The following is a 27,447-nucleotide window of genomic DNA, read 5'->3' on the forward strand; positions in this document are numbered from 1 at the left end:
AATTTACAGATTACAAGAATGGAGAACTATGGTTTAATCTCGAGGGCCACTCTTTAAGAAAGATAAAAAAATATTTCTTTCACTTTCAACCACTGCCTTGATATGGCTGCTAGTCGGTCCTTCTCCACTGGCAAAAGACATGATTAACTGTCGTTGCTGTTCCCTATCTGCTGTATTAAAGTCTGTTTATAGACTCAGCAGATGCAGCGCTGTACTGCAGCCCAGTGGACTGATTCCCTGCCAGAAGTCAGATAAGTCTGGGGACTTTTGCCCGCTGCCATTCTGAGGTCCCAAGAGAGATATGGCCACAAGTGGAACAAATTTGACTCTGCTCATCCATGGGTGGCTCAGAAATTAAGAGCGCACATCAGACAAGAGACAGTTCATTTGCAAGAGCCCAGGCTGAGTGTACACAGTTTTGAAGAGTGCTCCTCAAAACTGACCCCTGAGGTGACCCCTCAGATATGGCATTTACCTAGTGTTCCTATCTGTGGACAACGAGGTTGGTATTTCCACCCTTCTGGGCTCTGTAGGTCACCTGCAGCCACACCCTTCTCTCCCCTCAAATTGAGCAGCTCTGTCTGGTACCTGTCATGCTGGCTTTCAGATGCTTGCAATTCAGCAATGTCACTGAGCTTTCATCTGAATAGGCACTGAACATTTACTCTCAAATTTTTTAAATGTTAACTTGATATTCATCAATTATCTAACTATAAGGAGTTAAATCAGTCACAATTATGGTTGGGGTCAGTGTCCATATTCTCAGTGTTAAATTCACCGTTTCACCTACGTGTGCGTTTTAAAATACTGTTTTAATTACTTTTAGCTTTTGCATTTTCATAGCTGGATACCCATATCACCTTGCTCTGTTATCTATCATGCAGTGGCTTCTTCATTTTTCAAAGTGTTCTCAATGTTGGCAATGTTTTGTCTATAACCCATGTTCTAACACTAACAATTTTCACTCTTTTCAAAAATCTACATGGGGCCCTGGCTGGTGTGGCTCAGTGGATTGAGTGTGGGCCTGCGAACCACATGATCCAGGCTGGATTCCCCGTCAGAGCACATAACTGAGTTGCAGGCCAGTTCCCAGCAGGGGACTCACGAGAGGTAGCATACATTGATGTTTCTCTCCCTCTCTCCTTCCCTTCCTCTCTAAAGATAAATAAATAAATAAAACCTTTTTAAAAGGAGAATCATAGCTTAAAAAAATTTACATGTAAACAGTTCCATGGTGTCATCAGTAATGGCAAATTTAATATCTTTGTCAGTCTTTCTATGTACTTTTTCCTTTCTATGGGCTTGTCAGAACTGTAATACAATGATAAATTGATGTGGTGAAATCAGAATTTAAAAGAACAGATAAAATGCAACAGCAACAAAACCTGTTTCCTTTGCTCTTAGGCAGTGAACAAAAATAACAAGTATTATTAACCCCCAATTTGGTGGTCTTCTCATGCAAAAATGAAATGCCATTAAAAGAGTCACAGCTGATTGGTGTGTCAGTAGAGAGGAGACTAAGTGATGGACTGCAACAGATAAATATTTATATCTCCACATGACAGTGTGAACCTGGCTCTTGCTTTTGGAAATTGCTATTATTATCATGTTCCACTCATTTTTTTTAGGGGCTTGAAGTGACAATTTAATATAGCATTAAATTAATACTTCAATACTAATATTTACAAGAGTAAGTCTTGTTTCAGTTAAATGTTTTTGAAAGGTTAAATTATCTGTAATCCTTGTTGGGTCCCTGGATGTGTTTACAGATCTCTCCAACAAAAGGTTTTGCATGAAGAAGAGAGGGACACAGAGATAGATAGATAGGTAGATAGACAGACAGACAGACAGACAGACAGACAAATAGGGAAGAGGAAAAGGAATTCAGCCTGAAATTAAGGACTGCTTTGTTTTAGAATGACCAAATAAATACATAACGCAAATTTTCCTTAAGTTGATATTTTGGGATAACGGTCTATAAGTGTCAGTTAACAAAAGTTATCTCTTATTCAAATAGTTTTGAAGTCAAAAAAGAAGTAAAGATGAGTACATTTAAGATGAGTACATATAAATACTAAAATCCACTGCTTTATTTAATAAAATTAGGTTTAAAAGAAACAAACACTCCTCTGCAGTGTTTACAAATATTCCTAGTACTGAGATGGATCAGAATACAACCCAAATGTAAACAATGATGTCCCTGCTTCCCTTTGTTACACTATAATAAAGTCATATCATCACTGAAGATGAAATGACTCTGTAAAGAATACTCCATCATAAGTGTAGGTGGCACTCACTCACTGGTTATAATGAAAAGGCAGAAGGGCTGCTCCAAGCACCACCCTGCTGAGGAGCTCCGCGAGGCTTTGTTGCCCAGTCGTGGAGCGGTCAGCAGCCTTCAGCTGGCAGCTACTTCTGGATCTGCCTTCCTGTCACTTTGACCCAACACAGAGCTTCTGGATGCAGTTCTCCTGAGCACCATCCCCCCACCAGGCTGACTGTGGCTTGGATGGGCCCACCCAGCGGTGTGGCTTCTCCCTAGGACCAATCCTACTTCTTCTCCTCGTAGGCTTTGATCTCTAATCAACGTCTTGACCCCAAACTCTGTGTGGACTTCTGCCTGGACAAATCACTCTGAGTGAGAGACAGCAGTCACAACAGACAACAAATTCAGGCCCAGGAACTGCAAAGGTTAGGACTATCGAAAGCAGAATTTGAACAGTTATGCATAAAACAGTTATGCATAAAGAAATAAAGGATGCAATTTCAGAGAGGAGCATATAACCAAAAACTATTAGGAATAAGCAGGCAGATTTTCAAAAATGAAACATTAAGAGAGGAAAAAACTGAAATAAAAAAATCATTGGACATGTGAGACAACGGAGTAGAACAACTGAAAGGAGAATTGGGACTGGGTGACATTATAGCTAAGGAATCTACCCAGTATCAGGCAGAGATGTTTGGATATAGAAAATGGGAAAAAAAAATTAAAAAATGTGGAGGCCAGAATGAAAATGTCAAGTATATAGCTGTTGAAGAGATAGATGGAGAGAATAGATGGAGAGATAGATGGACAGGTGATGGATGAAGAAAAGAGGATGAAATTTCCAGAAACTGGGGACAATCTGCTGCAGAAACAGCATTCTGATGAGTGTGTTGGGCAGCCCCCCAGCAACTGGGGAACAAATGGCTAGGACCCATGAGGGCTCCAAATGCCCCCACCAGCCAGCAGTGACTCCCTATCTGCAAACTGGAGTTTGAAGGGGCCCACCCTAGGCCATAGAAACCCAGGAGATGGCAAACACCTTCCTGACATTTCTAAGAAGGAAGCAGGAAATGCACCTGTAGCTCCTGATGACAGAGTGGCTCTGCTGGGTGGACTTTTGATCAGAGTTTTAGGTGTTTATAAGGCTTGAAATGTTAATGTACTTTTGACCTTCCCATTGACCTCTCCCTGTAGGCAAGAGACTAAAAATCTAACGAGCAGATCCAGAATGTTCCTCCGGTTCTAAAAGCTGGTACAGCCATCATGTACTGGGGGTCCCATCAGTTCACCTGGGGATGTCAGAAACACAGAATCTGCTTTTCACAGGCTGTGTGGTATTCTGTCCATAATCAGAATTTAAGAAGCTGTGATGTAGTGTGTACCTTTTTCTTTTTCAATGCCACACCTCCAAATTTCTTATTTTAATTTTTGGTTTTTATGGTACTTTTTTTCTCAGTTTTCCTCTATTCATGGCTAATTCTTGAAATGACAGTACCAATGCCACGAGCCTTCATGGCAAAACAAAAAGATGTGCTCCCAGGAGGGCCCAAAAAAGTCAAGCATTTACCCTAAAATTCTTTACTGAAATTTGAGATACTAGCTAGCTTATTTAACAAGGAGTTCAATTTTTTAGGCATAATGGCTAGATTTGGCTCAAGTTATTAATCTTTTCCCAAATATAGGTTACTTTATCAATTTATCATTTTGGTCACTTTAAAATTAAAAACAAATACATTTAACACTTACATTTCAAAAATGTAAAAGTTATTATTAATGATATTTTCATCATCTACACTGTAACTTCTTCCCTCTCATAACATTTCTAAAATTTTTTTGACGTTGGCTCAATTTTAATTAAAATTCCAGCTGTAGCTGGTATCATTTATGACACCAAAACTTCCAATGATTTCAGGTCAGGGGAAAAAAATCAGTCCATGTAGGAGAAATAAGACATTCAAGTAGATTCTTTACTATTCTTTCCTCTTTGAACACTCTTCTGACACTGCTTACCTCATCAGTTGAAAAGTCACCATTTATAAGACCTGAGTTTGTTCTTGCCTGACAGGAATTTGAAAAAAAAAAGAGTATTTACATGCAAACAATGATAAAACAGAGAAAACCAACAAAAGGAGAAGGGACTTATAAAGGTATGCTGTGCTTATTATAAATTTTTGGTTGGTCTGAGAGACAATGCTGTCCTTTCTTAGCACAGAGTAGAAATTAGAATAGGATTTGGCAGTGGAGAAAGACTAAGGCAAGATGCCAGAGCTTGAGGAAAAAAATCTTACCCCTAAGGGTTCAAATCGTCATAATCATGCCTCAGGGCCAACTCTACCAGAAACTAGGTCTCCTAGTGGACTGACAGTCGATGATTTCAACACTGGGCTCTGAGAAACTGCATAGGTACTTAGTTCTCTTATTCAATCATTTATATAACACTTATCACATATCTGGCACTGTTTTGAGCAGGTTATAGGTATTAATTCACCTAAGTAGCACAACACCAGAGGAAAAGGTGTAAAGAGGTTACACAGCAGGTTGGAGGCAAAACTGGGGTTTGAAGGCAGCAGCCAGATCCTGGGTCTGTGCTCTGAACCACCCACCACACTTCATTGCTAATGAGGATGGGTTGTCAGAAAATTAATCCCAGGTAGAATTTATTCAAATATCTAGTAACATTCCACTTCTCCAGTGGCTGGCCTTATGGTAATTTTAACCTTCCAGAATATAGCTGCAACTATGGGTATATTTCATACAAAAATAAACAACAAAAGAGAAGAGTAGAAAAAAGAGAAGTCAAGGGCCATCAAGTAACCGGAGCTGTCAATTTGCCCCACAGGAGACACCCTCCCTGGAAGCCAGTCCCATCTATTAACATGCACTTTGTACAAGCCTTATTACCTGCCCAGAGTGGGCAGTTGTGAAGCATGGCAAATTAGAAGGTAAAAGCAACAAAAACCAAGAAGACAAGAGAACTGACAGTTACCACCAAAGCAGGAGGCAGAACATTTCTCAGACCAGACATAAACCCTAAAAGTAGCTTCAGCCTACTTAAAGTGCAGCAAGAAAAGGTCTAAAACCCATTTCAAATGTCTCTGAGCATCACTGAGTAGAATCAGAGAACAAAGCTTGGAAGGATCTCTCCTGGATGATAGATGTTGAGGCCATGTCTGATCACGTGTAATAGGTACATCTGAGACTGTCCGAGGCTGAGCTCATCCCCATGTAATATCCATCAACACCCTGTTTGAAAGTGGCCCAGGAGAAGAGCAGCTTGAAGAACATTCAGATCCTGCCTAGTAGGAGTCATAGATTGGCAGAGTGCTGGGTAGCCAGTGTACACTGCGTTTCTCTGCACAACTGCAGGGACTAAATGTAAACTATGTGGTGGCGTGGGGTCAGCAGCCTACACAGAGGTTTTTCCAAGTTCTATGACATTCCTGCATGTTACATGGCTGGCTCCAAGGATGATGGTTTATCACATCATGTGTCTTCCCTGTGGGGAATGCCTTAGAAATAACCTTGTCCAATTTTAGTACAAAGAACAGTTATATTTATCCTTAATAACTGATTCTTTGGTATCTTCAGGCACAGTAGGCATGTAACTGATTCACTCAGGTTCTACTTTCCACTTTGGCTGCTAAGAAACTAGGGTCAGATTAGTGGCCCTCAATCTAGGAAGCATGCTGGCCACCATGGCATGAGTTTCAGGTTCACTCCAGGCTCCACTTTGTGTCTTCGCAATCTCCTTCCCTTTTCTGTATTTCTTTTTCTGTTTATTCTCTTATATTTCAAACTTCCCTGAAGGTCACCTTACATCCTTTCTGGAATTAGGTTAAGTGTAAATACATGAATGAATGAATGAAATGAAATATAGATGGGAAAACTGAGGTTCAGAGATGGCCTACGTAACCAGTTCATAATAGGGTAGGATCTATGTCCCCTGACTTTCAACTTAGTGTCCTTTAAATAAATTGTATTAACAATGGTGATTTTTCAATCTCTAACACCCTTTAAATTATATTTAAAATACTATTTATAAGAACAAAAAAATATATAAATGTTAGGTTAATGAGATTTCTCTGGATAATGAACATACCAGGAAAACAACTATTTTGTAATAGTGAAATGAAAAAAAAATTTAGTACTTGAAAGCCTCTAGAGCATGTTAACAAACTTATTTTGATCCCCAAAGTATTTCATATAAAACTGAGGATATGTCAAATCCGCACGTTAAGTTACAGTGACTACCCCAGAGAAAATGTTTCAAATTGTGATGTCCGTAAAGTCAAAAAATTCTGAACTCAAAGTTGTCATTAAGAAGATACTATTTGAATTGCATGTCACTTTATTAGAATGGTATCACAGACATTTATCACAATGTTTCCCTCAGCCATTAGGGTATCTTTTTGATCTGAAAGTTCTGAGTTGAATAAAGACAATGCAGAAGTACAACATTAAGTTTCAGAGAAGGACAAATGAAACAGTAAACAGTTTTAAAACACCACTAGTTAAAGCTGCATCCTTTAATCCCGCTTACTCAGAAGCCAGTGCCTTAGTGTTCTCTCCCTCTCCGGTACTATCCTGCTGCCTAAATTTCCTCCATAATATGTAGCAGCATAAGCATTGTGATACAAATTTCACAAAAGGAACAGATGTTATAAATGATTTGTTAGATGTTAAATGAATTTAGGAGACAAATCAGGGGCAGCCCCAGGTTTCTGGAAATCGCACGTAGCTCAGAGATTTTTATGAACTTCACTGAAGCAAAATGCAGTTGATCACATTTGTAAAGATTGGAAGGATAAGCAACTACCCAGAAATAGTTCATCATGTTAGAGCAGCAATTTTCAATGGGCGAGCTGCAGGAATATCTAAAACATGTAATACCCGACTACTGAGTCAGAGGCACTGCCCTCTTTTTCCTTAGATTGTCAAATAAAGAAATGACAACAGTCAACACACCAACAGCTGTCTGGTGTGAATGAATCAAACCTATACTTTTGTGTGTGCGTGTGTGTGTGCGATTGGCAAAAAAATATATCCTTTTGGGTGTCACAAAATTGTAGTAATTGTGTGCCATGAGGTAAAAAAGGTTGAAAATCGATGGTTTGTGTAGTCAGGACCTGCAGCACTTTATTTTGAATACCCCCTGTCATAGCCAGTCTTTATCTTTGAAAAGGGATTTGAAGATATTTAGGTAAAAAAAGACACCAAAACGCAGGACTCTAAAAGTGTGCGTGTGTGTTTTAGTATGTGGCTCAAACACCAGTTCTGAAGATAATTGCTGCCATGTGGCAAGTATAGGGCATATTCATGCCACAAGTCTACGATTTCTCAAGATGACATAGCTGTTCCTGGTTATTGTCGTATGACTCGCTGATAACAACTACCTCCATGATTAATTGTGTACCTAGTGTGGCAGACACTGTGCTAAGTATATGAGGTACATTCCCCTGTTTAATCTTTAGGACTCTATAGTTAGGGGTTGTTATTATCTCCATTGTATAAATGAAACACTGAGGCTTTTGTGTTTTCAGTAAGACTAGAAGTTACATGATTAGTATGTGGCAGGTCTGAGATTTGAACATGGATTTCTCTGACAGTGAACTTCATGCTCTTACTACATAGTTTTAAAGGTAAAGCCTCTTATGGCTCTGTTGGAACCTGGGAATATATGCTATGCATGTCACCAGGAAAACCTGTGCTGGAATTTATCCTAAAAGTGAGAGTGAAGGAGGGAGGGAATGAAGAAGAGAGAGGGAGTGAAGAGGAGACGGGTTGGAGGGAGAGAGGGGAATGGAGGTGGGGAGAGAGAGTGCGCGAGCGAGAGAGCTGTTCCCAAGAGCAGTTTCATTATGAAGGGATAATGCATGCTGAGGGGTGGGAATGAAAGAATTTTCTAGCAGTAGAGTGTGAGTGGGAATGGGCCTTTTGGGGGCCAGGCAGAAAGACCAGTGAAAGCAGTATACGATTAGGAGGTGTAAGTGGATAAATACTCATAGGTCAACACCTCACTTTTGGCATGTGCAAAAAGACTCTGAAATGTTGCCAAATCCTAAGCTGAGTGACTTTAAAATCAGGATAGCAAACATCGAAACTATTATACAAAAGAGTTATATTAAAGTGTCATACAAATAACTGATTATCTTCATAGGCTAAGCATTCCTAAATAACCGTCAGTCATCTGGCCACAGTACTTTTTAAAAGCCTAGCCAGAGGTGGTTTTCATGTCAACTGTGTTCTCATCATTTCCTACATTTAAATCGTTAGCCTTGATGAGAAGTCGTGAGTGTTAACCTTAGTTAAAGAAAAATTACCTGGTGATATTTCTTTAGGATGTTATGCATTTCAGCCACGTCTTCACTTGTAATGGTCTTGATGACGTATCTTTTGTCGTAGGATGTGTGGAACCGAGCTCCGCTGCGTGCCTGGGAGTCGTTGGGAAGGGGTGCGCTCCTGGTCAAGGAATTCTTCCCGTTGGGAAAGCGGGGAGGAGGGAAGAGACCCAATTAAAGACGTGGCTTTCTGATTTCCAGATAATCTGTTGTCATCACAAATTTTTAAAAACATTTGTGTTTGGAAGAAATTGGTACGTAGGATGACAGCGTTTTATATCCATCATAACCTAAACTGTTAGTCTTTCAAATGGAGTAAAACAGCTGGGGTCTGCACTATAATTCTAATGTCCTTCAAGTAGGCTAATGTCTAGAACGATAATCAAAGTTATTTTGTTTGCCCTGTAATTTTCTGAGTTGGAAAAAGACCCATATTTTCTTCTTTATAAAATTAGGTTCCAGTTATAAGAGAAAATTTTATATCACTGTTTCCTTAATGACAGATACTATGCCAAACATTCAGCACAGAGTGTTTCTCCCACTTCTGATAACACCTCCAGTGAAACAGTTACTATTAACATCATCATCACTTCACAGACGAGGAGATGGGGATCAGAAAGGTTTGATAATCTGGCAAAGGTCACACAGCCAGTAACAGGGAAGGGCTAGAATTCCATCTCCAGTGTGGCTGGCTCAGGACCCAGTTCTCAACAGTGAACTATTAGTACTAAGCTAGTAAACCATGCTGCCTGTGGCATGCCCCGGGAGGAGGCTGGGCAGTGGGATTCCACAAGAGCTCCTCAGAAGATTCTAATTTGGTCCATCTTCCATCGCACCCCCGTCCCCTTGCCATTTTTGAGAATGACTATTTTCTGGGAGGTAGACAAAGAGGGGTTCTCCTAGTACTACTTCATTCCAGTATCTGGCTCATGTGATTGGCCCTCTAACTAGGTAAGTCTGCCCTTTTCTATTTGACTTTCCTAGTTGAATCTCTTGCTTTCTTGGAGCCTCCAGGAGCCTCCCTCTCCCCAACCTTCCTACACTGGTCACCTAGACGACTGGGATTAGCAAGCCCCTAGCATCTGAGGAGTCTGGTCTTCTCCTTTGCAGAGTGACTGTGCTTTGAGTATTGACTTCCCTTTCTTGCCTGGCCCCACTGGGTTGCCTAGGAAGGATTCAAAGACAAAGACATTTTCTCTTTCCAACTTCCTCTCTAAAAGTGGGCATTCAGAAGCCCCAATAAACCAAACACAGCCTAGCTGAGGGGACACATCTCTGTAGCGATCTTCAATGGAACTGTTCTCTTTCTGTCTAGTATATTCATGTCTCTTCAACCTTTTCTTTCTTTCTAGATGAAATCCAGTAGGATTTAGCCATATAAAGTGTAATTACATTGTAGTGGCACAGGAGTACTTGGAGGTCCTCCGGAGGCCGAGGGAAGCAGCCTATGAGCTCCTTCTCATTTCCAAGGACAGGCCCTGGCACTGCCTATCATTACATGTGAGTTAGTGCATCTCAATGGCAATGCAAGCAGGCACACCTGTCAAGAGCAGAGACAATGCCACAAATTAACTTAATTCGCTTTCCTTAGCTTATTAGAAAACTGGAGAGAAGGGAAAAAGAATCAGTGTAACTCCCAAAGACTTTTAAATAGCAGATTTGGCAGAGTTAACTTATTCTTCAGACAACTGAAATTCATTAAATAGACTTAAAATAATGAAAATAGCTATATTAGCAGAAGTTTAATTCTCAATTATGCTGCCTTAAAAATGTCCTTTATACTAATTTCTCCTATTAAGAATCAAAGTGAATGCCCCCTTTCAAGGTTGTAAACACTAGCAAGAAAAAAAGCAATTGTTGCTTTTGGTTAACAATCTTACTTTTACCTCCCAAACATTAATTTGCAAAGGTATTCCAAATAAAACAAGACACCAGGAATTGTAAGATTACAAATTACTTTGAGTATAAAAATCAAAGCAGGAACAATCAACTTTATGACAGACAAATAAGTTGTAAATTTTGTATAACTGATATACTATATGCAAAATAACTTTTGGGGAGAGTGGGAAATAGTAAAGGATAACTGTTTTCAGCAAAGGTCAGAATTACAGCAGCATCATTGTTCCACGGATGGTTTTCTTAGGCATATTAGATACGAAAGTATAACATTCTATCACAGACCAATGGGACAGAATAAAATTCAAAGCTGTAGAGTCAGTGATTCTCAAACTTTAATGAGCAACCAAATCCCCTGGGCCCGTGTTAAATGGCAGGTTCTGGTCTGGCAGGTATGGGGTGGGGCATTTGAAGAGGCAGATGATGCTGACGCAGTGTATCTGCAAACCACACGTGAGAACCGGGAGTTTACTGAATTGTGTTTTGTCTGGTGCAGAGTGTGTGGAGTCTTAGCATTAAGTGTGCTGTAATGACAGACTTGCCTGCATGAACGTCTTTCCTATTATAGTCTATTCAGCTTCGGTTTCATTAAAATGGAAAACTTTACAGTGAAGAATGATAACTCACTGTACTCACTGTATGAATTCATGAAAGAAGTATCTAATAAATATATGTTCAAGCAACGCATGGATTTATAAAGGCCTAGAAATGCATACTAACAATATGTCGTAACTCCTCAGCTCACAGGCTACCTCTTTCCAAATTCTTTGCCTTTCCTTTCAGTTTCAACGACACTGATAAGTATTGATTATAGATATTCCATTGGATATTGGCCACGTCTTAATCCTTGGATATAACAACTTATAAATTCTAATCTTGGTTCTGCTTCAATTCCATTTTTCAACAATCACATGAGTAGTCCCATCCCACAACCTACTTCCAGTGTGTGAAAGAATTTTTTAAAGGCTTTTAGTCCTCAAATAATCAGTAAAGTCAGGAACAGATACTTTACCAAAATTTAGAATGTACTTTTCATAATCACTATGAACATAAAACATCTATGAATCAAATTTATTGAAAGACTCAGACAAGCAAAAAACCAGAAGAGTAAGCACAACTGTATGCAAAATGCACGATCCTTGGAATGACTCTAAGACCTGGAAGATTCTGACGCATTATTTTCTATTTACTTTCACAACATTCCTGTGGGATAGGAGAAGCCAGGTCCATTTTCCTACTTGAAAATAACAAAGCTGGAGTATACTGGAGTCAAATAATATGCCTATGGCTCCTGCCTCCAGCTTCCTTTGAGGGGACCAAAAAGGACAATTTACAAAGACAGAGCTAAACTTTTGCCATTACTGAACAGCATAATCATAGAGCTTTTGCAGCCTTTGAAATGAGGCAGAAGTGTTTGTTTGCTGGTGGGTAAAGGCAGAGTGCTGGTCTGGCACCTAGAACGTGCTTTGCCACTCATCTCCCCCGGGACATGTCACAGCGTTTTTGAGCCTCAGTCTCTGGGTTTGAAAAGTGATGAAGACTAAGCCCACGGGAGCGGATGGGCTAAATTAGATCTCTTACTGTAGACCTTTTATAACTCTACAAATGTATTTACTCTAAGACACAGCACACGGCTCTGCGAACTGCTGGAGAGCAGACTTCAGAAGATGATTTGATATGTTTCCCAAGAAGTCTTGTCAGAAGAGAGTACGGCCGTCATCCCAGCAGGGCATAATGATGGTTTAGGACATCTGGGCCAAGATTAAAGAGAAGATGACAATAGTTCTTAGAGCAGCATAAAAATAACACTTCATAGATTCCAGATGTACTTGGGGCAAGAATGAAAAAATGAACTAAGTTAAGAAGGTCATGGGTATGTTTTGAAAATAGTCACTGAGCAGCCCAAAAGCAGTCTGCGATCTAGTAAAACTGAATATTGAAATTTTTCAGGGTGCTTTGTTCTGTCACAAAGGAAAAATGAACCATACAGGAAGCTTGAACGAATTTGGGAGGCCCAGAGAAGAAACAGAGCTTGGGAGTGATCTTGGGAGTGATCTTCCGGAGCCCCTAAAGGGTCCCCCTACATGTAACTAAATCTCACAGTCAAAGAGCATGACAAGTTGCAAGCAACCTTGGAGATTATTCCAAACCACTCAATTTCCAAATCAGAAAAGAGACATCAGAGAGTGGAAGTGACTTGCCCGTCTGAGTTCGTTAATATGAGAGTGTGATGGTATATGTGGAGTGCCTTGCAGGGGCCTCATCCAGAGCAGTCTGCCTCCGTCCCTCCCACCATTGCTGCCTCCATGCCTGGGCCTGAGAGTCTAGGGGAATTTCGATGAGATTGTTCATACAGATTTTTCTGTGGTGACAAACACCTTTTAATCACAATTTCACAGCTTGCCTGAGCAAGCTGGCAAGAAAACGAAAGCTATCTTTATGTTTTCAATTTTGCCAAGTAAAACATAAAACTATTATCAAGAACTGCCTCAGTGCTAATGTAGTCAGAATCCTTAATTTATGCTTCTATTAGCATGCATACAAATATATCTTGACTCCTTCCAGGACTGTTCATTACCTGACTTTACCTGAGCTGAGTAGGAACAGGAGCCATCTCCTCTCGAAGCAAGAGCTGAGACCGATGTGTTTCAAGGGCAAAGCTTTAGGACAGGAAAATATATGCTGCTGAGCCCAGGGTGTACAAATCAGACAATTCACACTCAGCCCAGAGCTGATAGATGCCTAGCACTCAGTATTTCCTACAATCCTGTGACTGTGGTGACATTGTGAATCCTAAGAATTCTTCACATCTCTCCCCATGAGGCACAGTTCATCATGTCTGGTTTAGTTAATTCACATGCCTAAGAATCACTGGAGGTTTTCATTTTCTTTTGGTCACTGGATTTTCTCTTTAGAAGAGTATCCCATCTCCTGTCTTTCCCTTGTTAAGACTGTGTGGGTTTTTCTTGGCAAAGAATACCGAGGCTGAAAGGAGTAAACTTTTACATTGGGAATGCTGAATTCTATATCATTAATTGGGGAAGAAGGAATTGGGAGGAAACAACAGAGGAAAAGAAGTGAAGGCATAATCTGCAAGTTAGGACAAGATGTGCATGGAAGGAAGAAGGTCTAGCCAAAGGCACCATTTAAAAAAATTCTTTATCTTCACCACGCTAATGTCAAAGGCTAGGTCTGAGATGAAAGCCTGGTCCCACCAAAGGCCTAGAAAGCACCATTTAAAGGGCTGGCTTACAGGTGATGAAAGACAAACACCGTATGATATCACTGTTAACAGGAATCTAAACAAAACAAACAAGTAAGCAAAATATGACCAATGACCCTCAAATACGGAACAGGCTGACAGGGTCCAGAGGGGAGAGGGGAGAGAATCACAGGGGAAAAGGGGAAGGACTCACATGAACAAGTATAAAGGACACATGGACAATAACTAAGGGTGGGGGGTGGAAATGGGAGGGAGATGGGGAGCATGGGGCCGGGGCAGGGTGGGCAGGGTTGGGAATATAAGACAGAAAGCTGTACTTGAACAAGAATTAAATAAAAAAATTATTAAAAAAAATAAAATAAAGGACTGGCTTAGTCATCCACAAGGTAATTCCCATTTCCAAACTAAAATATTCGCTTTCTTTTCTTTTTTTTAATGTTCATTTTCAACAACTCTTACCCCTCCTTACCTTTCTGTCTTTATGAGAAAGCTGCTGGGTAAAATTACCTGGGGAAATCTACCTAGGGTTTTGGAGAAATCTATTCTCATTAGAAGACAAATTCCTCATCATGGACAAAGCTTAGAGAGTTATATGTTCTCTAACATGGTGACATTTTTAAAATTCAAAATCTGGGATTCTGAACTTCTCAGTGTGTGAAGTGGGAGTGTTCAAAACAAGTGCCCTGTGGATATTTGGGGTCAACAACACAACACATCAGGCAACCCAGGGCCTATTCAACGTGTGAGACCTTCCACTTCCCTTCTGAAATGTCCTAACACACCTTCCCAAGTCTAGAAGCTGTCAGAAAACATTCACAAACTCACTAAACGTATACTCAGCAGTATGTCCTGAACATCAAAACCATCTTTTCTATATTCAGTTTATTTATTCATACTTTTATTTAGTTTACTCATATTTTCTCACACTCATATTGCCATGAGCAGAGGCCTGATGATGACCTTTCAAGTTTCAAATAGTACTGATAATGAAGACAGAGGAGGGCAGAACATGGCATCAGACACAGGAGCCTCAGAAATTGACTTTGGGACTTTGGGAAAGTCATTTAGGCTCTTCATGCCTCAATTTCCAAGTCTGCAGAAAGGTAATAAAGACAAGGATAATAATAATCAAAAACCTGTTGGGGGTTTGATTAGATACTATAGTACAAAGTTTTTATAATAATGCCTAGAATACAGTAGTACTCAATAAATTATAGTTATTTTACTATAAAAAGCAAATTTCTAGTTAGAAATAATGAGAGATACAGATCAGCAATCACACATTATTCTGTAAGTTGATAAGCTGAAAATAAAGAAGAACTTGTAGAATGAGCTCTTCTAATTTGCTCTGGATTCCTTTTCCCACCCCCCTGGCCAAACCTTGGTTTGCACCTAATGAAAATTGGGAACTACACATTCCCCCCCCCCATTCCCTTTTACAGGCTATTTTCTTTTACGGCCCTCAATAATAAGCACTTATGTTTGTAAAAGAGTATTTAAAATGTGGAGGTGGGGGAGTGGGGCAGTGAGTAGATGTGGGGCTGAACACAACAGAGGGCTTGAGGAGAGAGATGAGGGTTTGCAAAAGCATCCTGGGAACTGACCATCTAAGGCATTTGTGTAACCTGTTGGGTTACCACAAAATCCATAATCCCTTTCAATGCAGAGCCTTAAGAGACTTTAATTCAACCTTTAAATTATAGATGTAATGGAAATCTGATCGTGTCTTGTTGCCTCCACTCCTAACAAGAGTCACTCATAGCCTCTGCCTTTACCACCTTTCTTTCCTTTTCAGGATTTTGGGTCTCAGCATATCTGGTAGAAAAAGGTCGAGTTAGCAGTGAAGGGTAATGAGACCCCTCACTAACCCCACCCCTACCCCTTACTCTGTTATCTGATTATATGCAAAGGGGATAGTTGGACTTTATGGTCTCTAGGTTTTCTTCTTTCTCTAACTAGTATTCAATAGTAGTTACTGCTGTCAGTTTGTAGAGATTTAGGAAATGGATAATAATTTGCTACTAGTTTGGAGAGAAAAACTTAATCATAACTGTAAACAGACTGCAAAACTGTGCTCTATTCATTGGCTACCGTTGTCTTCCACACATTTGATAGCCTCATATTATAAACTATGTAATTCCTTAAATTCAGTTCATCTAAATGGAAAAACTTTTATCATAACTTCCTATACTCAAGAAAAAGGCATCTAAATCAAAGATGGAGAAAAAAGAAAAATCTCATATTGAATAAAAACTAATCTTAAACTCCAAATATTCTTGTTCCTAAAGTCTTTACTGGGATATAATTCACATACCATATAATTCACCTATTTAAAGTATAAAAATCAATGGCTTTTAGTATATTTGCAAAGTTAAACAACCAAGACCACAGTGCATTTTGGAACATTTTATCACCTCAATCCCCCCCCCCCTCAAAACACCCTGACAAAACAAATGAACAAAACAAAATATAAACAGCTGCACAGAAACAGAGAAAAAACTGACTGATGGTTGCCAGAGGGGAAGGGGTTGGGGGAATTGATGGAAAAGGTGAAGATAATATGAGGTACAAACTTCCAGTTTTAAAACAAATAAACTACAGAGATATAATGTACAGCACAGGGAATATTTCAATATTGTAATGACTTTGTATGGTGACTGATGGTTACTAGACTTAGGGTGATCACACTGTAAGGTATACAAATTTCAAATCAGTATGTTGTACACCTGAAACTAATATAGTATTGTATGTCAACTATATTTAATAAAAAAGAATAAAAAGAAAACCCATACCCATCAGCAGTTACTCACATTCTTCCCCCCAACCCAACTAACTAGTAAATCACTAATCTGCTTTCTGTCTTACATATATTTGGCTATTCTGGACATTTCATATAAATGCAATCATACAATACATGGGTGTTTGTGACTAGACCAAACGTTCCTCCTGAAAGCCCCTTAGCCACTGTACCACCTGTAGACCCTCGACCGTCTCTGGGGGAGGATGGTGACATTGTGAGTGCTCAATCCCATGCAATGGACACATTACAGTACCCAGATGTGGCTTCTTGGGATGCTCCTAGTCTTGCTGGGGAGTTGGGGATAAAATAAACTGCTTGACGAAAAAACTGAAATTCTAGGGCAAAGCTGTTACATGAAAGGCAGGTGAGAACATGGCAGTTTAGTCAATTTTTGCTTATCTTGCCACTTGGTAAGTAAACTTATTTTTCTCCACTTCCATTTTCTATAGCCAAATCCATTCTGATCTTACAATATACCCTCTCTCAAATCTCAATAGCTGTGTTTGAACTCTAGCGCCACCTCAGGCCTCAACAGGAAGTAATGAGAGATGAAGTTCACTGTTCCATGGCTTCTTACATTTATAATTGGAAATGTATTGTCCTTTCCCTTATGAAAGGGATTAATGGTGCTATCCATTCTCCCCACTCCTCTAAAAGTCTGCACTGATGATGTTTATTTTCACAGTGGGGCATCCAGGATTAGTGAGTGAGGCCTCCAAAGGGTGAAGGAAGTTTAAAGGTCAATTTAATTAGCTTATTCTTACCATCAATTTTCTGTACCTCTCAAAAAATATCATGATTTAGTAACCATTATGGTCTTCTGTACATTTTTTAAATGCCCAAACATTTTGAACATTTAATTCTCTTAAACTACTCATAGACTCTTATGTACATTTTTCCTTTTTTTTTAATTGTGATGTGAATTTCTATTTCTACCAAAAGTCATGTATTAAAAAGTTTTTAAAAGTCAACAGAAAGGTCACTTAAAATCAGTGGTGCTGTGCTCAAACGTGTAAAAGCCACCCGCTTACAAAGGGACATGTCATTATTGAGTGCAAGAACTTAAGTGACAGGTTCTACTTGTGGCAACTTAATGGTAGATTCAGTGATTTGGCAGCTGGAGGGCCTCAGAGAGAATCATGTCCTTTTCCCTCATTCCACAGATGAGAAAATGGAGACCCACCAGGAATAAGAGACTGAATTTAGTCACAGCATCAGTCACTGAAGATCCAGGACTCAAACCAAACTCTTGACTTCCAGGAAAATATTCTTGCTAACCCAGGCTCTGTATTTCATGGACTTGAAATCTGGAAGCTAATCAGGGTCCTGCTGACAACTTGGGTTTATGATTACATGCCTCATATCACACAGCCCAGGAGTCAGGGCCACTGCCCAGACAAGGCTGCTTCCTGGATTTGTACTGGACATATCTGAACAAGCACATTTGGTTCTCTGACCCCAACAAAGAGGTAAAGACCAACATGCTAACTTGAATATCACCATCAAGAATGTATTAAATGTCCAGTGTGTTTAAAGACCTGTGTTAAGCTCTTGCGGAATTTCAAAGAAAGCCTGAGCTGTGATCCCAGGTATAGAATGGCTGTCATTACAGAGGGGAACAAGACACGACGATTTAGCACTTACCAATAATGAAACAACTTGAAAAAGAAGAACATAAAAGTAAAAGGTAATGACCAGCAGAGAAAGAAGCAGAGTTGCAGAAACTTCAGAGAGCACCATGAGACCTTTAAAAATCTCAAGCTGGTACTTGACTAAGGTTACAGTGCTGGAGACCAGGCTCCAGGCTCAGGATGAACAAATGTGGCATCTAACTCGGACAGGAGTTCTCCGTGCCAGCTCTTGGTTGAAAATCACAAGTCTCAACCCAAAGTGAGTTCAGTGGCAGGAAACACAGGCAAACAGGAAGCCTGAGTTCCATGTCTGATGGAGTGAGTGGGGCAGACTGTGGTGGGGACAGTCATTGGTTCAACTCATAAGAAGAAGCAGGAAAAAAAGCCTGGTTGGTGTGGCTCAGTGGACTGAGTGCCAACCTGAGAACCAAAGGGCTGCCAGTTCGATTCTCAGTCAGGGCACATGCCAGAGTTGTGGGCCAGGTCCCCAGTAGGGAGCACATGAGAGGCAACCATACACTGATGTTTCTCTCCCTCTCTTTCTCCCTTCCTTTTTCTCTCTCTAAATATAAATAAATCAAGAATTAAAAAAGAAAGGAGGAGCAGAAAAAGCACAAGCAAAGCCTGATCACGCCGATGGGTTGGGAAGGAGTTTTCCCAAAGATCTAACAAGAGACCTGTCCAATCTGAGTGGAACCCCTTTGGTTTTTAGCCCAGGCAGGGTTGCCAACTGATGTTCATGTTGAGGTTCACAGTAGCTAACCATGGAGGCCAGTAAGTATGAGGAGAAACTTTTTTAAAAATATTTTTTTTTAATTTTAATTGTTGTTCAAGTACAGTTTTCTGCCTTTTACCCCCATCCCAGCCCACCCTCCGGCCCTCCCTGCCTCCCTCCTGTTTCCACCCGCCCCCCCCTTGTTATTGTCCATGTGTCCTTTACACTGGTTCCTGCAAACCCTTCCCCTTTTCTCCTGAAATTCCTTCCCTTTTCCCCTCTGGTCACTTTCAGCCTGTTCTCAATTTCAGTGTCTTTAAGTATATTTTGTTTGTTTGTTTGTTTGTTTGTTTGTAGGAGAAATTTTTTAAGAGTGGGCTGACACACTCAAGAGACAAGAAACAATTAGCAAGGAATGAAAAAGCTTATCTGATTCAGTGAGTAAGCAAACTGAGGTGGTAGCAGTACAAGTAGGCTTATCTGAGGGACAAGTGCCTCTGTGCTAATCACTCCCAGATCCAGGCCTCTGCTCCAGTCTCCAATACTGAGCTCCACCTGGGACAGCCAACTGAATGACGACCAGCCCCACACAGGCACCTCCAGGTCACCTCCATGCTCAACAGGCTAAAAAGTCAACTCATCTTCCTCTCTTTCCTGCCCCAGCCTCAAACTTCCCTTCTGCAGTGACTGGCACTCCTACTCTCTTATTGTCTCAGGCTCTAACACCTCGGGCTCCTGCCCTTTGCTCCTGCAGCTCATCAGCCACCTCTCCTGTCACTTTTTCATTCTTGTTGTCTTGCCAAGATGCTCTCTGCTTGACCCTGTCAGTGCCAAGTGTCCTGGTTCATGCCTCTTCTTCACCTGTTGGGACAGATCATAGCCTCCCAATTTCTATATCTGCCTTTTACGTACTCTGTACATAATTGCCTCAATTATCTTTAGAGAACCCAGATGTCATTGCATCACTCCCTTGTGCAAAATCCACAGGGCTGCTCACACGCCGAAGAATCTGGCTGAGACCCTCAGCCCAGTTTCCACATTTTCCACTTTCCATCTTTATCTCCCACAATCCCACCACCATTCATTTCCCTGAGCATTCTGGTCTCCATATTTTGGCCCAGAAGGCTCACTTCTTTTGGAATGTCCACCTTAGCCGTCAGTCCTTCTCTTCCATGAGCATTTCTTAGTGCCTGTCCAGAGCTCTTACTCCAGTGCCCAGGCCTACTGACTCTGAGCCTGCAATGTAGAAAACCAGCTAGACTCCATTCCTGCCCTCGGATAGGTGAAATTATACATTTGAAATGTACTGAAAAATCTACATTTGAAAACATGGCAATAGACTTTGTATTCTAAATACTGGTGTAATTTTTTTTGCAAGGTTTAGCATACTCTAAGGTCTCAACATTTTAGGTTTTTATTTTTAAACCTGAAACAAGAGCATCAGAAGTTTAAAACATTAGCTCTTAAGATTACTTTAAAATTAGAATTCTCTGTTACAAATACAAAGAAGAAAACGCATCAAATGTGAATAATGAGGGATTCTAATTCAGGAGATGCCACAGGGGGAAAGTAAACCTGATATTATCCTCCACAAAGAACAAGGAGGCTCGGCTTCTGGAGTATCTAGTTTTAACTGCATCATCTCCATCCTGCACAACTTTTTGGTTTCTGGTGGGTAATTCTCTTCTGCAGCTCAGAAACTTTACCTCCCTTTAGCTTCCTGAAGCCTCCCTTTAGCTTCCTGAGGCCTGTTATAAGAGGGTCTGATTCTCTTAGAGACAAAAAAGTAGATTTTGTTGAAGAACATTAAAAATCAGGATGTCTGGGTTTCTGTAAACTGTATGAGCATCTAATAGAAATTCAGAATAGTTCACAACAACAATAAAAACTCCTTCACCCTCTCTTCTCTTCTGCATTTCCTACAATGGCTAGCAGGGCCTGACATGTAGGTAAGTGCAAATAAACACACGCCGAGTTGATCCAACCTAAAGGGGACCAGCACTGAAGGTGGCAGTGTTGACAGCAGAAAGACAACTGCATCAACAGTAATGGTGGCGGCCTCCATGGGAACAGTCACCTTCAGAGATAACTTATCTTAAAAGTATGGTAAGGCATCACACTGGCCCCACAATGATCAGAAGGACAAAATTCAACTTTGAACATATTACAAGCCAATGAAATAATTTTAAGAAGCACTAATTGAACAAAGTTCTGAATCTGGAAGCCCCAGGTGCACACACACACACACACACACACACAGGTTTACATATATATGCTAGGTGACACTGTTATTAATGCTGAATATTTTAGAACTGCTGTTTGAATCTGTCTTTAACACCAAGAAAAAGAAGTTTTCTTTTAAAAGACAAGGAATCAAAACCAGAAAAAAGATACCAATGTTTATGGGACAGCAGAAATGCTTTTCAATTCCTTTAAGTTCACTGGCAGAGGTCAATGAGGTAGGCTAATTATTGAACTATGTTCTGTTTTTTTTTTTCCCAGAGTGATCAATAATGACTTTTTTTCAGGTGCAGGAAGAAGCCATCCATCCACCCACACAAGGCAGGTCAACACCATTTATTCATTGGTCTTAATATGAAGGTTTGAATACTAAATGAACCACACAATGGAGCTCCTTGTGGCCACTTGATTTAAAGCTGCTACATTCAAGCACTTCAGAAAAATAAATACAGCAAGTCAAAAGCAGTGTGAGGCCTGGTCCCTGTTGGCAATTCATGCAGTGCCTCCAATAGGTGGCGAGACCCCAGGTTACTGACCCCACTTTTCAAATCAGTTTGGGGGTTTGGTACTACATGTGTCAACTGATACCTGTTGCTAGTTCTGGCCCTGCTGAATGCAGTATCTGGCCACTGGTGAGTCAAAGTGCCAAGCAGCTGAGATGACAGGCCCCTCTGATCCCAGCCTAGTCCCCCTGTGGCCTTCACCGGACCACAGCACTTCCGCCTTCACCCCTGCACTGTGCAGGGGCCCTTGAGACACAAAGCCACAGCCAGTGTTGGCACAATTTCCTCTTTTTTTACCAATCAAGCGGCCGACATAGGGTGTTGAGCCTCACATTTCTGATCTTGTCTTTGGTTTAAACTAAGGGGTCTCGCCCCTGCTGACAACTTTTTAAGAGGTACAGATATTGGGAAGGGATCATGAGACTGGGAGAGAAACCAGTATGCCTCTTGTTTACTGAAGTTACTTTGAACACCCTCTTTTTTTTTCTTAATAAAAATACAGTTGTCAAAGAGAAAGCAGCAATTTAAATGCCAAAAGCACCAGGCATGGCTGAGGAAAGGGAGCAGTGTTCAAACGATTAATTACATTCACACTGGCTCTCCTCTCTGTGCTCTCATGCTAGGAGCTCAAAAGACTCACCAATTAGTTAGTGCGAATCATCCTCCAATTGCCTAATTTGCCTTCAAAGTTTGTACTTAGCAATTTGCACTTATTTAAATATCAACTTACATGGCTTTGGAAGGGAAGGAAAATCGCTCATGCCTTAGTATTTCAGCAACTAAACTGGTCATTACAGGAAATTTTTAAAATGACTTTTATCTGCTGTAGTGCAGAACTCAGGATGTAATGGCCCATTTTAGATCTCATTGAACAGGGCTGATTAGGCGAAGAAATATAAGGATTTCATTTTGGTAATGAATTGAGGAATCTAACAAGATCCTACTGCTTAGGTCCTCAGAGTCAGTTTCTATGAAATGCCAGAGTAACTCGTTTATTTATAAAGGAAAAAAGGAGGGGACAAAGGGAGGAACACACTTGAGTAATTTAGCATGAGAGAGTCAGACACAGGAAATTTTAGTTATCAGCTGATCACCCCTTTTTAAAGTACTTAGTTTATTTTCATATGGCCTCTTTATATGTAATAACAGTTCTAAAATAATGTGCAATTATTCCTTTTTATTTTATACCAATCCCTTTTTACTATTCCAATTTTATTCTTTAAAAGCGACTTCTTTTTTCAACAGTAAATTTCAAGTCTAAGTTTGATCTAAGTTCTTTCTCTCTAACACATGAAGGTCAAACCTCAGCACTGTTAGCTCTACCGCAGTTTTTAAAAGTAAACCAAGTACCCACATCCTCCCTGTCACACTTCCTCTCAGCCCTCGCCGGGACGCACCCAAGCCTCCGCTCAGAACCTGGACCTTGATGGATACCCAGCCCCAGTCTGCGGAGGAAGGAACGTCACCTGTGGCCACAGTGCTGCTTTTTCAAAACATGGCCAGGGGAAGGCTTCTTGGGCCTGAGGGAACATGTGGGAAGTTCTTGAAAAATTCCAACAATGGGGTAGGCAGAGAAGGGTGGGAGGCCCACGGATCTTTAGGAAAGCATATTAACTAAGCTCAAATTGCCTTAGAGACACTAAACTTGAAGGGAAAATGGGTAAGCGGCGCTAGTATTCAACTTGTAAGGTCATCCAGGGTGGCAGCATGGCGCTCACTGAAGGATGAATCAAGCTTTCCCATTTAGGGCAAAAGAGAGAAAGTGTCTGCTGGATTTAAAGGATTTAAGACAAGTCAGTACTCTCACAGTAAAATGACCAGACTGTTGTGGAAGATCAGAAAGTAGCCCTTGCATCTCATAACACAAACTTCTGCTTAAAAAAAAAAATCTTGGCTTTTCTGAATCTGGCTGGCTATATAGATATTAGGCAACCAGTGTCAGGTCACTTCGTAGGATGATGATCGTGGATCAGCATATATGATGGCACCGTGATCTCAAGTTTAAAAGTAAACTTGAAAACCAGGTAAATATAGGGAGAAAAGCAACGATGTGCATTTGTCCGCGGTGGGCTCCCAAGAGCAAGAGGGCAGTGCCCCACGGGACTGTGCCTGGAGCTGGGGAGCTCCTGATGGTGACCACAGGGTTGCCGCCACTGCCACGACATACCGCAGTGCAGAAAGTGTGGTGTCTGACACAAACGCGGTGGGCAAGAGTCAGCGTAGGTCAATTTGAAAAGCAGCAAGTTGGCAAAAACAAGAATAAACTTCTACGATTCCTAAGTGGCCTCTACAAATACAGAAAATGCTAAGTCAAACCACACACATACACATTTGAACAGGCTGGTGACACATTTGATGGAAGGAATCAAAAGGACCTTCACCTGGACTTGAGAGCCTTATATAAAACTCTCACGTGCCTTCCCAGGAATAATTTCTTTTCCTACTGACCACTGATATCATATTATGTATGGGTCCCTAACTGAAAGTACCTTTTATTTCAGAAAAAAATTAAAAATTAACATATAAAATAACAATTACTATTACATAATTACCTGTAAGGACCAAAGTGTAAGTCCTATTTTACAGAGCAGGGGACCATGAAGCCCATTTGGAGCGAGTGTCACAGAGGCAACTCACCTGGAAATCCTGATCGTCGATTCCAAACCTCTCCCGCAGGTTTCGGAAAACCATCGGGCAGTATTCCTTAAACTTGAAATGGCTCGGCATGTTTTCTCTGAAACAGATATTGTGGCATAAAGCTCACATACACAGAGTTGACCAGTTGAATCTGCTACCATCTAGTTCTACGAGTAGCCAAAGAAGTGCCTGGAGTTCCCTACCCATGTAAGGCACAGGGGTACTTCACAGAACAGCTGCAGTGGGCCCTTGAACAACATGGGGTTAGGGGTGCTGACCTCCCCCCTACAAATGAAAATCAAGCCGTAACTTTTGACTCCCCCCAAACTTAACTAATAGCCTACTGTTGACTGGAAGCCTTCCCAACAACATAATCATACAATTTAAACATATTTTGTATCTATTACATACTGTATTGTTATAATAAAATAAGCTACAGAAAAGAAAATGTTATTAAAAATTATAAGGAAGAAAAGGTACACATACACATTTATTTTAAAAATCTGCCCTGGCTGGTGTGGCTCAGTGACTTGAATGCCAGCCTGCGAACGAAAGAGTTGTCAGTTCAATTCCCTGTCAGGGCACAGGCCAGGGGTGGGGCCAGGTCCCTGCTAGGGGGCACACAAAAGGCAACCACATATTGATGTTTCTCTCCCTCTCTTTCTCCCTCCCTTCTCCTCTCTCTAAAAGTACATAAATAAAATCTTTAAAAAAACAATCTGTGTAAAAGCAGACCCATGTAGTTTAAACTCATGTTGTTCAAGGGCCAAATGTACAAACCACAAGATCCAGGGGACAGAAGGGCCAGACTGATAACATTTATGTCTTTCATCATCTAGGAACAGTTGGCTTACGTGACCTTTTAATCCTGACTACATGCTACAGCTGCTTCCTCAAGGAAGAGGTGCAAAGGGAAGGGCCATGCTGAGGAAAATGGGGGAGACTGGACACTTGGGAAGGGCATCAGAGTGAGCCACAAACAGCGCTCCCCACACTCATCCTTGGTTATTATACTAGTGGTTAGAATCTCACAAAATAAGACTGCTCTCATTCCCTGAGTGACCTATTTTAATATATTTTATATAAATATCACAACCTAAATTCACATAGAAAAGATCCCCTTAAATGGCCAGCCTCTACCAGGAGTGTCCAACATTTTGGCGTCTCCAGGACACAAAGGAAGAAGAATTGTTTTGTGCCACACATTAAATACACAAACATTAATGAAAACTAGTAAGCAAAAAAAAAATGTTTTAAGTAAATTCACGATTTTACATTGGGCTGCATACATAGCCATCCTGGGCTGCATGCGGCCCGTGGGGTATGGGTTGGACACCCCCGCAACACAGTATTATGAGGAGATTTAACACATGAGTTTCACACTAGACCAATGGCCCCATTAAGAAATTTCAGAGCTAATTCTTTGATTAGGATTTGAGTTCATCCTACTCATTAAATCACTTCCTCCTTTGTGTTCACACACATACCCCTCTGTTGAGGCACTTTGCACACCAAATTATAGTAATTTGTGTATGTGTCAGTTTTCAACCACCCGCCTGACCATGAGCCCCTTGAGGGCAGGGCCATTTCTTATATATCCTGGAATCTCCAGCTCCCAGGAGACAGTTTAACATGTAAAGGGCTCCATGGTGACACCTGAAATGACATTCCAATGAAGGAGAAATAGTCTCAGTGCCCAACATGGCATCCCATTATGTTTGATAAAAATACACCTTAATTTTTTATTGTTCTACGAAGTTATCACTTCTGTTTGTAATCATTAAGAGAATTTAATGTAAGATAACTGAGGTCTATAACTGCTAAAAAAAATCCAAGCAATTTACAGCTTGAAACATCTAAATTGTAATGAGAATATCACTTTTAATGTATAAGATATTCGTAGAAAACAATATGCCATATGGCAACAGGATATTACCCAAGAGGGCCTGCTGTTGCTTTTCTGCAAATGACAGATGGTTATGTTTATCGCAGGATTAACTTCATCAGCAAAACTTTGCACCTACCCATTGAAAAATAATGTGATTATAGAAATTCACAAAAATTATACTCCTGGCAGCCACATCAGTTCTAGAAAAAGTCGTACTTCCACTTACTTGTTAAAAAGGTGATTGTCCACCTTTATCTTTGAATAGGCTTTGAAGTCATCTGGCATCAACATAACAGGGATTTGAACATGGCTCAGTTCATTGATCTAGAAAAATATAAAATAAATGGCACAGGTTATTAGTATCTAGGTGGGAAGTGCTTGAAACTTTCAGCCCCACCCACGAACCTCGGGGGGTGGGGAAGTGGGGGACTGGAGTAGATTAAGCACTATAAAATCTTTTGAACAAGAGCGTATGAGCCTCCTGGTTGGTGAGAGCATCTACATGCCAGGAGAGCGGTACACCCCAGTGCCAGGGGCACAGAAGCTCTTGCACTCTGGACCCACCTGGGCCCTGCCCTAAGTACCTCTTCATCTGGATTGTTTATAACAAGCTGGTCAATATAAGTACACATTCTCTAGGAGCTGTGCTGGTAAATTAATTGAACCGAGAAGACAGTCTTAGGAACATCCAATTTATAGCCAGTCAGTAAGAAGCACAAGTGGCAACCTGGACTTCTGACTGGCCTCTGAGGAGGAAGCAGTCTTAAGGGACCAAGACTTTAACCTGTGGGATCTGATGCTGTCTCCAGGAAGACAGTGTCAGAATTCAGTTCATTGTTTTATGGTGTTAGAAAAAATGCATGTCAAGTACAGATAGGTAGATGATAGATAGATAATCAACAGATAGTGTATGTGTATCCATCAAAACTAGTTTTCAAAAAAATAAGAGCAAAATAAAGGCTTTTTCAAATAAAGAAAAACTGAGAACTTACCTACAGTAGAATTTAAAGAAACTTATAAGATGTAAAACATATTATCTAGAGTCTAAGGATATACTTCAGAAACAAAGTTAAATGCGTGTGGAAAAGCTGCAATACAAAGAGAATTGGTAAGGATAAGTAGGTAAATACATAAATAAAACACAGGTAAACAAAAGGTACACATTCTGTAGCCACAGCGTGTCAGCTGGGAAGCAGTCAGAGGTGTATTGTTCGTGTATTGCTCAGGAGGAGAGCTAAGATGTTAACTTTCGACTAAGTATTAAGGTAAAAATTTTAAAGACAAACATTAAAAGAACAGAAACAGAGTG

General features: G+C 40.6%; 1 protein-coding gene across 3 annotated transcripts in view; it reads right to left on the reverse strand.

Annotated features, from left to right (window-relative positions):
- Window positions 1-27,447, reverse strand: part of PIP4K2A (phosphatidylinositol-5-phosphate 4-kinase type 2 alpha) — a 160,234-nt gene that overhangs the window by 38,432 nt on the left and 94,355 nt on the right. For all 3 annotated transcript variants that reach the window (XM_037058114.1, XM_037058113.1, XM_037058115.1), the window contains 3 exons: window positions 26,365-26,462; window positions 24,251-24,347; window positions 8,587-8,739 (listed from right to left, as the gene is read on the reverse strand). In XM_037058114.1, the coding sequence (XP_036914009.1) occupies window positions 8,587-8,739; window positions 24,251-24,347; window positions 26,365-26,462 (348 nt within the window). The remainder of the gene's footprint in view (window positions 1-8,586; window positions 8,740-24,250; window positions 24,348-26,364; window positions 26,463-27,447) is intronic.

Source organism: Sturnira hondurensis, unplaced genomic scaffold (assembly GCF_014824575.4).
Source record: "Sturnira hondurensis isolate 20B ecotype Veracruz unplaced genomic scaffold, ASM1482457v3 Scaffold0009906, whole genome shotgun sequence".
Lineage (NCBI taxonomy): Eukaryota > Metazoa > Chordata > Mammalia > Chiroptera > Phyllostomidae > Sturnira > Sturnira hondurensis.